This window comes from Babylonia areolata, chromosome 7 (assembly GCF_041734735.1).
Source record: "Babylonia areolata isolate BAREFJ2019XMU chromosome 7, ASM4173473v1, whole genome shotgun sequence".
Classification (NCBI taxonomy): domain Eukaryota; kingdom Metazoa; phylum Mollusca; class Gastropoda; order Neogastropoda; family Buccinidae; genus Babylonia; species Babylonia areolata.
Genome location: NC_134882.1, coordinates 22,160,778 through 22,176,042, shown reverse-complemented (window position 1 = coordinate 22,176,042; position 15,265 = coordinate 22,160,778). Strand labels below are relative to the sequence as shown.

The window sequence follows — 15,265 nt, the reverse complement described above, 5'->3', positions numbered from 1 at the left end:
GCCCCTATATATCTGGTCGTTAAAATGCTGTATAAAATGCTTATGGACACAAGTGTATGAACTATTTTCAAAGGGCACACATTATGAACTAGTTTCAAATCACCGCACTATATGAACTAGTTTCAATGGGCACATTGTTCGAACAGTCGTGTAGGTGTGAACACTCAACGGTTCTGGTGACGCTGGCCAAAAGGTGGGACGGGGTTTGAAGAGACGTCATATCTCATTCAGTGACGTCATATCTCATTCAGTGATGGTCAGAGGGGGAGGAGGGGGGGGGGGATTGGAAGAGACGTCATATTCAGTGATGGTCAGAGGGGGAGGGGTTGGGGGTTGGAAGAGACGTCATATCTCATTCAGTGATGGTCAGAGGGAGAGGAGGGGGGTGGGGGGTGGAAGAGACGTCATATCATTCAGTGACGTCATATCTCATTCAGTGATGGTCAGAGGGGGAGGGGGGGTTGGAAGAGACGTCACATATCATTCAGTGATTGTCAGAGGGGGAGGGGGGGTTGGAAGAGACGTCATATCTCATTCAGTGATGGTCAGAGGGGGAGGAGGGGGGGTGGGGTGGAAGAGACGTCATATCTCATTCAGTGATGGTCAGAGGGGGAGGGGTGTGTGGAAGAGACGTCATATCTCATTCAGTGATGGTCAGAGGGGAAGGGGGGGGGGGGGTTGGGGGTTGGAAGAGACGTCATATCTCATTCAGTGATGGTTAGTGGGGGGGCGGAAGTGTTGAAAGAGACGTCACGTATCATTCAGTGATGGTCAGAGGGGGAGGGGGGGTTGGAAGAGATGTCATATCTCATTCAGTGATGGTCAGGGGGTGGGGGGTGTTGAAAGAGATGTCATATCTCATTCAGTGATGGTAAGACCTGTGAGAAAAACACCTGGTGTGTCAAATATCAAAGTGCGAAGCTGCAGACCGGCGAACAATAACACCAGACCAACAAACACGTCGCAGTGACCTTTAAAGGGCTTCTGTGCACAGGCCACACGGGTTCCCGACGGAAAAGACCCAAGACAGTTGTATGACTTTTTACCCTCCGCCGTATTTTGCCTTTGGTCCTCCTGCAGCTAACGGCTGATATGTGGTTGCGAGCAAATGAGCAACTACCACTCCTCCATCGGATTCCATTCTTGTCGCTTGTTGGAAACAAAAGGTTAAATCCTGACGATGATCATCGTAATGGAAAATTATATATAATGGCACAGGAAGGTTGTACAAGAGTATCTGAATTGCTCGTGCATTTAAACTGCCAGTCGTGCAGTTGAATCAGAGTTGTTCATATTCATAGAGTTCGATTTTTGAAGAAACTGAATATGATCGTTCACTTATGATAATAATCACTACTGGTGGTCACTGTTGTTATTGCTACTGCTGCTTTAGCAGTGGAATAAACTCGCGAATATGCTGGAGAAATGATTAAACTTATTTTCATTATAGCGACCTTTCTTTTCTGCATATTCAGTGTTTTGCAGGTAAAATTCAGCTTTTCCTTCAACTCGGGCAGATTTCCTTTTCTGATCTCTCATCATCTCAATCAAAATCATTCTCCTTTTAATCTTATTCCTCCAGTCACGAAAATCCACAATAAGACAGTTCTCCGCATTCCCAAACACTGCAAGACCAAGCGGCAAACAATTTCGTACCATTAGAAAAAAAAGTTTATATAGTGTAGCCATTTAGAAAATGTCGGTGTGGTATGATGTGCCTGGAACAGCAGTCAAACTGACATGGAAACTGCATACAGCCCACTTAACATTAGCATCTGATGGTGTTTCAGCCAAATTCTGACTGCATACAGCCCACTTAACATTAGCATCTGATGGTGTTTCAGCTCTGACATGGAAACTGCATACAGCCCACTAAACATTAGCATCTGATGGTGTTTTGGCTCTGACATGGAAACTGCATACAGCCCACTTAACGTTAGCATCTGATGGTGTTTCAGCCAAACTGACTTCATACAGCCCACTAAACATTAGCATCTGATGGTGTTTTGGCTCTGACATGGAAACTGCATACAGCCCACTTAACGTTAGCATCTGATGGTGTTTCAGCCAAACTGACTGCATACAGCCCACTAAACATTAGCATCTGATGATGTTTCAGCCAAACTCTGACTGCATACAGCCCACTTAACATTAGCACCTAATGGTGTTTCAGCCAAACTCTGACTGCATACAGCCCACTAAACATTAGCATCTGATGATGTTTCAGCCAAACTCTGACTGCATACAGCCCACTTAACATTAGCACCTGATGGTGTTTCAGCCAAACTCTGACTGCATACAGCCCACTAAACATTAGCATCTGATGATGTTTCAGCCAAACTCTGACTGCATACAGCCCACGAAACATTAGCACCTGATGGTGTTTCAGCCAAACTCTGACTGCATACAGCCCACGAAACATTAGCACCTGATGGTGTTTCAGCCAAACTCTGACTGCATACAGTCCACGAAACATCAGCATCTGATGGTGTTTCAGCCAAACTCTGACTGCATACAGCCCACTTAGCGTTAGCATCTGACAGTGTTTTAGTTGAGGAAAGAACTAAACTCGAAGACGTTTACACTTCTGCGGAACCAGCGGCCCGTCTTTGCTAAGTTTTTACAACTTTGAATCTCTGATGAGGGGAACTCTTCGGTCCAGCAAAGGATGCATGATGATCTGATCATACTGTTCTGACGATTTTTTTCCACAGATGTCTTCCTTCATATGCTTTTATGGACAGCAAGAGAACGGCTGAAAAGGGCAAAGTTTTAAATCGATTTTTTTTTCAAATGTAGGGGATACTTTTTTTAACTGCAGAAAAAGTGACACCCCGGGGGGCAGTGCTGGTGAAAAAGTGCTCTCAAAGCTTGACATTATTTTGTCAAGGCTTCCTTTCTTTAACTTCTACCCATTGTCTGAACGGTTTTGTTGTAGAGGTACTCTTGTCTGGAACCCCCCCCCCCCCCTACCCCCCACCACACCTCTCCCTCTTCTCTCTCCTTGTCTCAATGTTTGTGGCTGTCTGTGTTTCGAGTATGAGTGTTCGTTTTGTATCCGACTTACTGCTTGATCTTTTCAAGCCGGCCATGCTTCACCAACCATCCAGTTTCTCTTCTCTGATTGGTCGCTGAAGTAGTTGGACTGGTCACCTTGAAAGTAACGACTCCTCGAGGAAAAAAAAAGAAAAAAAAAAGATAAAAAAAGCGGTGATATTAATATGTATCTGCTCAAGTGAACTTTTTTGTTGTTGATGTTGCCATTTTTTTTTTTTTTTTTTACATCGCTCTTTTTGTTTCTGTGGTGAGAGAGAGAGAGAGAGAGAGAGAGAGAATGTATGTACATGGTATGTAATGTTTATTCAATGCCCCTAGAAGACACACGAAATAAACTCCTTGCCTCGACGTTGGCTTTACCATTTTGCGTTGTGTGCAGTCCGCACGTACGTGGTCCGCCAGTGTGTGTTGAATACATGGAACCTGTCCTTGAACACCGGGACTGTCAAAAATTCCAGAGACGCCTCGGTGCTTTCTGCCAGTCAAAACACGCAGTTTGTATCACACAGCCAGTGGACATGAAGCTGTTTGTATCACACAAAGCCAGTGGGCATGAAGCTGTTTTATCTCACACAGCCAATGAAGCTGTTTCTATCACACAAAGTCAGTGGACATTAAGCTGTTTGTATCTCACAAAGCCAGTGGACATGAAGCTGTTTGTATCACACAAAGCCAGAGGACACGAAGCTGTTTGTATCTCACACAGCCAGTGGACATGAAGCTGTTTCTATCTCACACAGCCAGTGGACATGAAGCTGTTTCTATCTCACACAGCCAGTGGACATGAAGCTGTTTCTATCTCACACAGCCAGTGGACATGAAGCTGTTTGTATCACACAGTCAGTGGACATGAAGCTGTTTGTATCTCACACAGCCAGTGGACATGAAGCTGTTTGTATCACACAGTCAGTGGACATGAAGCTGTTTGTATCTCACACAGCCAATGAAGCTGTTTCTATCACAAAAAGTCAGTGGACATTAAGCTGTTTGTATCTCACAAAGTCAGTGGACATGAAGCTGTTTATATCTCACAAAGCCAGTGGACATGAGGCTGTTTGTATCACACAGCCAGTGGACATGAAGCTGTTTGTATCACACACAGCCAGTGGACATGAAGCTGTTTGTATCACACAAAGCCAGTGGACATGAAGCTGTTTGTATCACACAAAGCCAGTGGACATGAAGCTGTTTGTATCTCACACAGCCAATGAAGCTGTTTGTATCACACAAAGCCAGTGGACATGAAGCTGTTTCTGTCTCATAAAGTGGACATGAATCTGTTTCTGTTTCACAAAGCCAGTGGACTTGACCAGCCCTGGTCACACATCACACGGCCTCTATCTGGTGCCGACAGGTCGCCATGGTCAGCAACTCTGCGTTAATTGGCCATCAGCTGTCTGCTTGGTTGGGGCTGAAGAAAGGCCGTTCGAATGTCACACACAGTTCAGCTGTGAAGGCCAGCGCTGGGTTGCATCAACGATCCTGAAGAAGGGCTGTTCAAGCAACGCGGAGTTTGCTTCGAGTCAAGAATTGTTTTCCTGGGTCTTTGGAATTAGCGTAGAGTTAGGGGAAAATGTTAACCGAAAGTAAACGATCATTCATCCAGCCCAGTCCTGTTCCCGCCAGCGAACTGGGGAAGGTGTTGGTACACTGTGGTGATTGTGGCTTTGGTTTTATTCTTCCAGGGAACTGGGGAAGGTGTTGGTACACTGTGGTGATTGTGGCTTTGGTTTTATTCTTCCAGGGAACTGGGGAAGGTGTGGTACACTGTGGTGATTGTGGCTTTGGTTTTATTCTTCCAGGGAACTGGGGAAGGTGTTGGTACACTGTGGTGATTGTGGCTTTGGTTTTATTCTTCCAGGGAACTGGGGAAGGTGTTGGTACACTGTGGTGATTGTGGCTTTGGTTTTATTCTTCCAGGGAACTGGGGAAGGTGTGGTACACTGTGGTGATTGTGGCTTTGGTTTTATTCTGTGGAAGTTAGCTCACTGTCTGAAGGGAAGACGCCAGAGTTCTTTATCCACCGAGTCTAAAGTTAAAGTGGGGGACTTATGGGGTAGTGTCTCTCTCTCTCTCTTATATATATATATATATATATATATATATATATATATATATATATATATATTCTGTGGAAGTTAGCTCACTGTCTGAAGGGAAGACGCCAGAGTTCTTTATCCACCGAGTCTAAAGTTAAAGTGGGGGACTTATGGGGTAGTGTCTCTCTCTCTTATATATATATATATATATATATATATATATATATATATATATATATATATATACACTGGTTATTTTCTACACGCACCGGCACTTATCGTCATATGTTGAATTCCGATATGTACATATCTAGAGTTATCAATTGAGCACACACACAAAAAATCTAAACATTTTTGTATCTGCATCTGAATAAAAAAAATACTAATCTATTGTAAATTGGTCACGACTTAGAAAAGGAAGACAGAAAAACGATAGTCTGATACACCTTTGCTTCACAAATGCACTCGCATGGTAGCTGTCTGCTTTCTACAAGGAAGCTTTACGCCATCGTATATCCATGATCAGTGCATCTGCCCATGCAATCTGCAGGAGTGTCACTTTGAAATGACTCACATCATCTTTGTCAAAATCACGTGTGTGGTGTTTTCTTAATGGGTAGTGATCGATTGTTGGATAGCTAACAAAAAGTATCCTGAAAATGGTAACTCAGTCATTTTTTGTTTGTTTGTTTGATTAGCGCTAATCGTTACTAGAAGACTGACATTACTGTAAGAAACAGTATTGTAAACTCGTTGGAAGTATTCAGTTTTTTTCTTGTTCTTGTTGCCGTTATTGTTGTTGGTGTTGATTTAATCGATAACGAATTCATAATATTACCAATCGATAAAAACATCCAGTATCTTCAAACCCCATGGAAGGGAGCATGTGGCACACCCACCAAGTAACGCCGGTAGTCTCGTAGCTAGCGATGACAACGATGATACAACGTGGCTATATATAACAAGGTGTACATTATAAAAAAAGAAGTTAGGACTGCGAGCAGTCCTCGGCTGAATGCTCCTCGATGGGGTTGATGTTGTTGACGAACTCGAACTGTCTGACAGAGCTGGCGCGGATCATGGCCTTGGCAGAGTTGACGCGGTTGGTGGGCCGGCCGGCGCTCATAGAGTTGGCGCGGATCATGGGCTTGGCGGCGTTGACGGAAGTGCCGCGCGGCGCGGCGGTGAGGGAGGCCATGGGGTTGTAGCGCTCGCTTCGGCGAGAGTCCTGCAGCATCAACAGGTGCTGGCGCTGCCGCTCCTTCAGCGGCGGGGGAGGCCGGCGGCACGTGAAGACACGCACGAATCCCTCGCGGAACTTCTTGTTCATGAAGCAGTAGGTGATGGGGTTGGTGCAGGAGGACACGTAGGACAGCAGGTGCAGCAGCGACTTGGTCAGCGGCGTGACGTGCTGGTAGGCCGTGTCCAGGTCAAAGATCATCCAGGTCTGGATGACGTAGAGCGGGGTCCAGCACAGGAAGAACTCCAGCACCACCACGAACAGCATGCGGATCACGCGGATCTTGTTCTCGCGGATCTTGCGCGGGTTGCTGTGCCGGATCCGGTGCGTGTGGTGGCGGCCTCCCGCGCGGCCCTTGTGCTTGGGTGTCGTCGAGCTGCTGCCGCCACCGACGCCTCCGCCGGCGGGGTTGTTGAGGTCGGTGAGGGTGCTGGTGCGCGAGAACTGGCCGCCGAGGGGCGGGCCGATGCCGGACATGATGGTTGCCGACCGCGAGAGACACGTCTCCTCCGTAGAGGACACCGAGGTGATGCTGCGCATGGAGTCCCTGCCCAGCAGCCGGAGTTCGATCGTCCGGTAGTTGGGCAGCACGCTTCGGGAGGCCGTGCCTGCAACAGAGGAAGGGAAATAGCCACAAAAAGACAAATAACTAGGTAACTGATACACTGAATGACAACTACTGAAATAACTTACACACAGAGGAATGGAAATAGGCACAAAAAGACAAATAACTAGGTAACTGATACACTGAATGACAACTACTGAAATAACTTACACACAGAGGAAGGGAAATAGGCACAAAAAAGACAAATAACTAAATAACTTACACACAGAAAGACAACTACCGAAATAACTTACAAACAAAAAAGACAACTACCGAAATAACTTACATACAGAAATAAAATGTGAAAATTAATACTTTGACAAAATGTCTAAAATCACTTGCATGTGTGACGGGCCATTAAACAATCCTCCACTCCATTCTGATGCTGTGATTTTCTCATGCAGTGCGGGCAGAAGAAGCCTTGAGAAATGCGAAATACGTAACTCTGATGGTTATGATCTAACTTATGCGACAGACGATGTTATGAGTCAATCATCACATGCACTATTCATCTACTCGTACGTTGATAGCTGGACATTAAACATGGCCCTGAAGTGTTGATAATACAGGGAAGAGGTTGATAGCTGGACTTTAAACATGGCCCTGAAGTGTTGATAATACAGGGAAGAGGTTGATAGCTGGACTTCAAACATGGCCCTGAAGTGTTGATAATACAGGGAAGAGGTTGATAGCTGGACTTCAAACATGGCCCTGAAGTGTTGATAATACAGGGAAGAGGTTGATAGCTGGATTTTAAACATGGCCCTGAAGTGTTGATAATACAGGGAAGAGGTTGATAGCTGGACTTTAAACATGACCCTGAAGTGTTGATAATACAGGCACAAGGTCGATAGCTTGACATTAAACATGGCCCTGAAGTGTTGATAATACAGGCACAAGGTCGATAGCTGGACTTTTGACATGACCTTGAAGCAGTATCAGCAGTTTCGACCGTGGATGTTCTGCTTATCACGTGAACAATTTGTTACTGACGTAACTGGCCGACTGTAACTCCCACACCGAGAGACACCACTGGATACTTAACATTTAATATTTAAGAAATTCACACACACACACACACACACACACACACACACACTTGCATATCCAATAGGACAGGCAGACCGTCAGACATACACAAAGGTAGGTACCATGCACGTGCACATGAGACACGGACTGACTACACACAAAAGGCAGAAGGGAGAGAAATCAGTAATGAAGACATATATTTTAACAAACCAGTGAATACATACAAACACCAGCGCACCCTCCCATCCGCCCATTCTGATTCCCTCTCTCATCAAAAAGACCATTGTGATTGATGTGTTTTCTCACCCCAGTTTCCTTTCGTCAGGCAAAAATCACCCGTGTGCTCAACTCATGCACGTATTATTAAGGCACGACTGCATGCAATAACATTGAATTATGTCTGTGATCAAGCTTTTGACCTCTGCAGCATCTTTGATCTCATACGCGACAATTGACAGCAAAACAAAACAATACTTTGCCATCTTGATCAAGCGGATATTTTTTTTTTTACCGACAAGCTTGGCCAGCTGATAAAAAACAACACGTGCACGATTTCTGCTCGGGTAAGGCTTTATTAACAATGACAGTTTTAAAGGATATGTCTTTGTTTTCGTTTAATTAGTTGTTTTTTGTGTTTTTTTTGTTTTTGTTTTGTTTTTTTTTTTGGTTTTGTTTGTTTGTTGTTTTTTTTTGTTTTTTTTTGTTTTTTCATCAATGATTTTCCAGACGTTCAAGAATCACGACGATGACGATGGTGATAACGATGAAGCCACCAAACATCAGCTTCCAATTCCATGTATACTTAAAATCATCCCTTCTGATTTGGGAAAACATTCTATCCATCTGAAATCTCTTATTAATCCTCTACGAGCGCTGTGGCACGCGTTGCAAGCCACCATAGATCACTGCTGCTTTCTATCTTTGTTGTCGGAGCTACCTTTCCCCAGGTGAAGCCATTCTTTATCAACTGTTCTGCGCCTTGCCTCCCTTGGTCTTCTTCGGTTCTCTTTTCCGTGTGCTGTCCATGACTACCACTGGAAGGGCATCCGGTGACATTCTGAGGACATGTACTGCTGGAAGGGTATCCGGTGACATTCTGAGGACATGTACTGCTGGAAGGGCATCCAGTGACATTCTGAGGACATGTACTGCTGGAAGGGTATCCGGTGACATTCTGAGGACATGTACTACTGCTGGAAGGGCATCCAGTGACATTCTGAGGACATGTACTGCTGGAAGGGCATCCGGTGACATTCTGAGGACATGTACTGCTGAAGGGCATCTAGTGACATTCTGAGGACATGTACTGCTGGAAGGGCATGTAGTGACATTCTGAGGACATGTACTACTGTAAGGGCATCCGGTGACATTCTGAGGACATGTACTGCTGGAAGGGCATCCAGTGACATTCTGAGGACATGTACTACTGTAAGGGCATCTGGTGACATTCTGAGGACATGTACTGCTGGAAGGGCATCTAGTGACATTCTGAGGACATGTACTACTGTAAGGGCATCCGGTGACATTCTGAGGACATGTACTGCTGGAAGGGCATCCAGTGACATTCTGAGGACATGTACTACTGTAAGGGCATCTGGTGACATTCTGAGGACATGTACTGCTGTAAGGGCATCCGGTGACATTCTGAGGACATGTACTGCTGGAAGGGCATCCAGTGACATTCTGAGGACATGTACTACTGTAAGGGCATCTGGTGACATTCTGAGGACATGTACTGCTGGAAGGGCATCTGGTGACATTCTGAGGACATGTACTGCTGGAAGGGCATCCAGTGACATTCTGAGGACATGTACTGCTGGAAGGGCATCCGGTGACATTCTGAGGACATGTACTGCTGGAAGGGCATCCGGTGACATTCTGAGGACATGTACTGCTGGAAGGGCATCCGGTAACATTCTGAGGACATGTACTGCTGGAATGGCATCCGGTGACATTCTGAGGACATGTACTGCTGGAAGGGCATCCGGTAACATTCTGAGGACATGTACTGCTGGAAGGGCATCCGGTGACATTCTGAGGACATGTACTGCTGGAAGGGCACGTAGTGACATTCTGAGGACATGTACTACTGTAAGGGCATCCGGTGACATTCTGAGGACATGTACTGCTGGAAGGGCATCCAGTGACATTCTGAGGACATGTACTACTGTAAGGGCATCTGGTGACATTCTGAGGACATGTACTGCTGGAATGGCATCTGGTGACATTCTGAGGACATGTACTACTGGAAGGGCATCCAGTGACATTCTGAGGACATGTACTACTGTAAGGGCATCTGGTGACATTCTGAGGACATGTACTGGTGGAATGGCATCCGGTGACATTCTGAGGACATGTACTGCTGGAAGGGCATCCGGTGACATTCTGAGGACATGTACTGCTGGAAGGGCATCCGGTGACATTCTGAGGACATGTACTGCTGGAAGGGCATCCGGTAACATTCTGAGGACATGTACTGCTGGAATGGCATCCGGTGACATTCTGAGGACATGTACTGCTGGAAGGGCATCCGGTGACATTCTGAGGACATGTACTGCTGGAAGGGCATCCGGTGACATTCTGAGGACATGTACTGCTGGAAGGGCATCTAGTGACATTCTGAGGACATGTACTGCTGGAAGGGCATCTGGTGACATTCTGAGGACATGTACTGCTGGAAGGGCAGCCGGTGACATTCTGAGGACATGTACTGCTGGAAGGGCATCCGGTGACATTCTGAGGACATGTACTGCTGGAATGGCATCCGGTGACATTCTGAGGACATGTACTGCTGGAAGGGCATCCGGTAACATTCTGTGGACATGTACTGGGGTCCAGCGCCGTCCTCTTCACTTGATCTCAGTGTTGTTGTCGAGCAAGGAGACTCTTTTCTTGAGTTCAATGTTCAAGATGGTGTTCGACAAAAAAGAAAAAAAAGAATAAGATAAAAATGAAAACAGCAACAAGAAGAAGAAGAAGAAAATGAATAAAAACGAAATTTCATAATTCTGCATGCGCAACAGTTTTGTAAAGTTTCCAGTTCGTGGCTAACGTTCCTGGTGACTTTGCAGGATTCTGATTAATACAATCGTGCAATAAGAACAGATCTTGGTTTTGAAGCTGGTGGTGCCAGATCTTCCATCTGTTCCAGACTGACACAAACGCCTTCCCAGCCATGGGGTTCTTGTCTTCATTTCTCTTTCTGCATCACAATCCGTTTCCCATTTTTTAGCCGAGGTAAACAGACCTTTGTACATTCTCCATGTCTTCTTCAAAGCGACCTTTGTACATTCTCCATGTCTTCTAAAAACGACCTTTGTACTTTTTTTCTGTCTTCTCCGTGTCTTCTGTAAAGCGACCTTTGTACTTTTTTCTGTCTTCTCCGTGTCTTATGTAAAGCGACCTTTGTACTTTTTTCTGTCTTGTCCATGTCTTCTGTAAAGCGACCTTTGTACTTTTTTCTGTCTTCTCCGTGTCTTCTGTAAAGCGACCTTTGTACTTTTTTCTGTCTTCTCCGTGTCTTATGTAAAGCGACCTTTGTACTTTTTTCTGTCTTGTCCATGTCTTATGTAAAGCGACCTTTGTACTTTTTTCTGTCTTCTCCGTGTCTTATGTAAAGCGACCTTTGTACTTTTTTCTGTCTTCTCCGTGTCTTCTTCAAACGACCTCTGTACTTTTATGTGTCTTCACCCTGGTTCATAACCGGCTCATCAGGACTTTGGTTTATTCTCAGCTGTTTGTAGTCCTGGTGCTGGTCTGGAACTCATGTTTTCCAGCAGTGGATGCAGGGTGTTCTGTCTTAGTCTGGGAAACTGCATGTCAATGGGGTGGAAAGTTGACGTCGCCAGCAAAAGTCCAGCCTGCTGAATAAGTCCATCTGTTTCCTTGTATTCCGGACTGCACCACATTGTACATGCAGCAGTCAGTGTAAGGCAGACGGGTTGTGATAGCATGTGTCCTTGTTTCACTCCAGTGGTGATGTTATATCGGTCTGTCGGGGCATCCACATGTCGCTTATCACATGCTGTCAGTGCACAACAATGTCTGATCATGTTGACAATTTACTGGGAATGTCAGAGTGTTTCAGGATGTTCTATAGTTTATCCCTGTGAATTCCGCCAAATGTTTCAAAATAATAAAAGCAGCAGAAGTTTTCTATTGCATTCTTTGCTTAGCTGAAGGAGTTGTCTCAGAGTAAAAGATGCGGTCATTGCATGACATCGCCTTGCAGTTGTTAATCGTTCCTGGATGATCTTGTTCATCTTTCCTCGTCACTTTGAGCGATGCTATCATTCCAGTTGCTCCCAGTCTGTGAGGCTTCCTTTCTTTGGTAAATTCACAAGTGGACCTACCTTCCAGTCGGCTGGTGTCTGTTTCGTTTCCCAAGAGAATCAATGGCAGAACTTCTGCCTGCTTTCCTCCCCTTCCCCGTGACCTGTGGAGCCGTATACCGTCAGCACGACTCCGGTCAGCTCAGCACCCCGACACACCCAGACACACTGATTCAAGGAAAACACATCCTGGATACAAATATTTTTAAAACTGCGGAACATTCAAAATGTACTTATTCGCTTTTTAACTTGAATGCAGTTTATGTTTATGTAAAAAGCTTACCTTACTCTGTGAAGTTAACCTATTTTCAAATGTTCGCTTTTTCCATGAGGTGATAAATATTTGCCATTTTTCTTTGTAGACATACTCAAGAACTTGCGAACGTGGTAACCCACACTACTGTCATCCCTAAATTAACTTCAAACACCCCCATTCACACACCAATCTAATAAACACAGCCAGCTTTCTGAAGTTACATAATCAAAAAAGTTACTCCCTTCATTTAATCGCATTTAGACATTTCTTGTCGGAGTTTAAGTGATGTTCACATCACTCTCTCTCCTCTTGTTGACAGTCACATGAAGTAGGGGAAGGGTACAGACCCACACACGTCCACGCGCGCAAGCGCACGCACACACACACAGACTAACACACGCGCACGCACACACACACACACACACACACACACACACACATGTAAAACACAAATACAATTTGAGATGCGTATACAACACGTGTACATAAAATACATAAATGAAGTTGTAACAAATCACACACATACACACACACACAAACGCGCGCGCGCGCGCGCACACACACACACACACACACACACACACACACACAACACGTGTATGTGAGACAAAAGTGCTTCTGTGTTTTTCATTTTCACATTAATCTTGTAATTATCTATTTATGTATATAGTGATCTATTCTTCTTCTTTTTTATGATGTAAAAAGAAAAGAAAAAAAAGTTAATTTGCCATCTTGAATTTTTTTAAATCGACTTTGACTCACGCACTGTCTGTTCGTAAAGGAGTGTTAAATTTCCCTGGTCAGTATTGATAATCACAGAGTGTAGGTTGTGTCCGTCCATTCCCAAGTCTCTCTCCCCGCTTTCCACACACTGACGGGTGACTGTGCCTTCAGTCATCACGTGACACTATCCCCCCCCCAGTGTCTGTGTCATCCAACTTCAGGGCACAGGGAAGAGGTTACGCAGCAGACACACGGGCTTCCACTTCAGTAAGTCCGTCAACAGACAGCCTTGTGAACAGCCAGCCTTGTGAACAGACAGCCTTGTGAACAGCCAGCCTCGAGACAGCTTTGTGAACAGCCAGCCTTGTGAACAGCTTTGAGACAGCCTTATGAACAGACAGCTTTGTGAACAGACAGCATTGCGAACAGACAGCCTTGAAACAGCCTTATGGACAGACAGCTTTGTGAACAGACAGCCTTGTGAACAGCCAACCTGTGAACAGACAGCCTTGAGACAGCCTTATGAACAGACAGCTTTGTGAACAGCCAGCCTTGTGAACAGCCAGCCTTGAGAACAGCCGGCCATGTGAACAGACAGCCTTGTGAACACCCAGCCATGTGAACAGACACCCTAGTGACAGCCTTGTGAACAGCCAGCCTTGAGAACAGACAGCCTTGGGAACAGACAGCACAGCCAGCCTTGTGAACAGACCCAGTGTAGCTGAGCGTGCAGACCTAAATTATTTCCTTCATGATGGGGCGTGTCTTTGGCAGGTCAGGTCTGGTGGAGCCCATCCCTTTCCAAATGGGGATTTCTTGTCGGGGTTACGCCGCCCACACGCGGCAGGTGGCACTGGGTTACATGCTGACCAACAGCTGAGGAGAATCTCTGACCTGACTCTGACACTGCCTCCTCGGGAAAACTGATTAACAAGCTGATGATGAGGGTCTGACCTTTCGGGAAGGCTGCATTCAGCATCTCTGCGGTCACACGTAACCGTTGTTATCTCTGGTGAACTGGTTATGATCCACATGTCAGCAGGAATTTTGATCCAGGTCTGCTCACGTAAGGGTTTGCCCCAACTCTTAGTGCTGCAGCCTTGGGGGCCCGGGGGTGGGGTGGGGTGTGGTGTGGGTGGTGGTGAGGGGGGCGGGGGTGGGGGTGGGGGGCTAGTTGGCCTTTGGGAACCATCCTAACGCCGACCGTCCTAAAACCCTCTTGGCCGAGAGAGTGGGGGTGTAACTTGGGCAAGACACTCTCCACTATTAATCAGATTCTAACCCAGATTGATAGGACAGCAATCGCCTCCTCTGCTGATGGTCATAGTCGGACATGACTATCATTTTCGTGCCCCAGTGGTGATTGTGCACCCAGTTAGTTAAAGGTCCTCATAGCCAAAAACGGCCATTGAATTCACATGCACTGTGTCTAAGTCTCGGCATAGGAAGGCGGGGCCCAATCCTCTCCTTCCACCACTTTGAGCCTTCCTTGACCGAATTCAGACACCCATTCATACCTGGGTGGAGTGAGAAAATCGAAGCATCTTCCCCAAGGATGTAACATGTCATGTCCTTGGCAAATGCGCTGTTACTTAGATTCACCATGCCAAAACGGGGAGTCGAACCCTGACCAGTGGGAAGCACTGGGCCGGAAGTCCGACGCCTAACCGACTCTGCAACGGCACTTAGAAGAAGGGAAGCAACATCCGACACAGCACAGCGTGTGTCAAGCTGTCAGTTGGCTTTCATTAAGTCTTTATCGAGGACTGAGGCATCCCAGCGGTTGAGAAACCCGTAGGGGTGAACGCGGTGAATGGAACTCGGTTCCCAGCAAAACAGGATTTCACTCATAGCTACTGAACTCACGGAAAATGTTAAACAAATATTCATGTTTCTCGGTTCCCGGCAAAACAGGATTTCACTCATAGCTACTGAACTCACGGAAAATGTTAAACAAATATTCATGTAACTCTGTTCCCGGCAAAA

The 15,265-nt window shown here is 45.9% G+C and overlaps 1 protein-coding gene across 1 annotated transcript in view; it reads right to left on the bottom strand.

Moving 5' to 3' along the window:
* Nucleotides 1–6,084: 6,084 nt before the first annotated feature.
* The window catches only part of LOC143284193 (cholecystokinin receptor type A-like), a 145,047-nt gene continuing 135,866 nt past the window's right edge, over nt 6,085–15,265 (bottom strand). The window contains exon 3 of the mRNA XM_076590861.1: nt 6,085–6,928. Within this exon, the coding sequence (XP_076446976.1) occupies nt 6,085–6,928 (844 nt within the window). The remainder of the gene's footprint in view (nt 6,929–15,265) is intronic.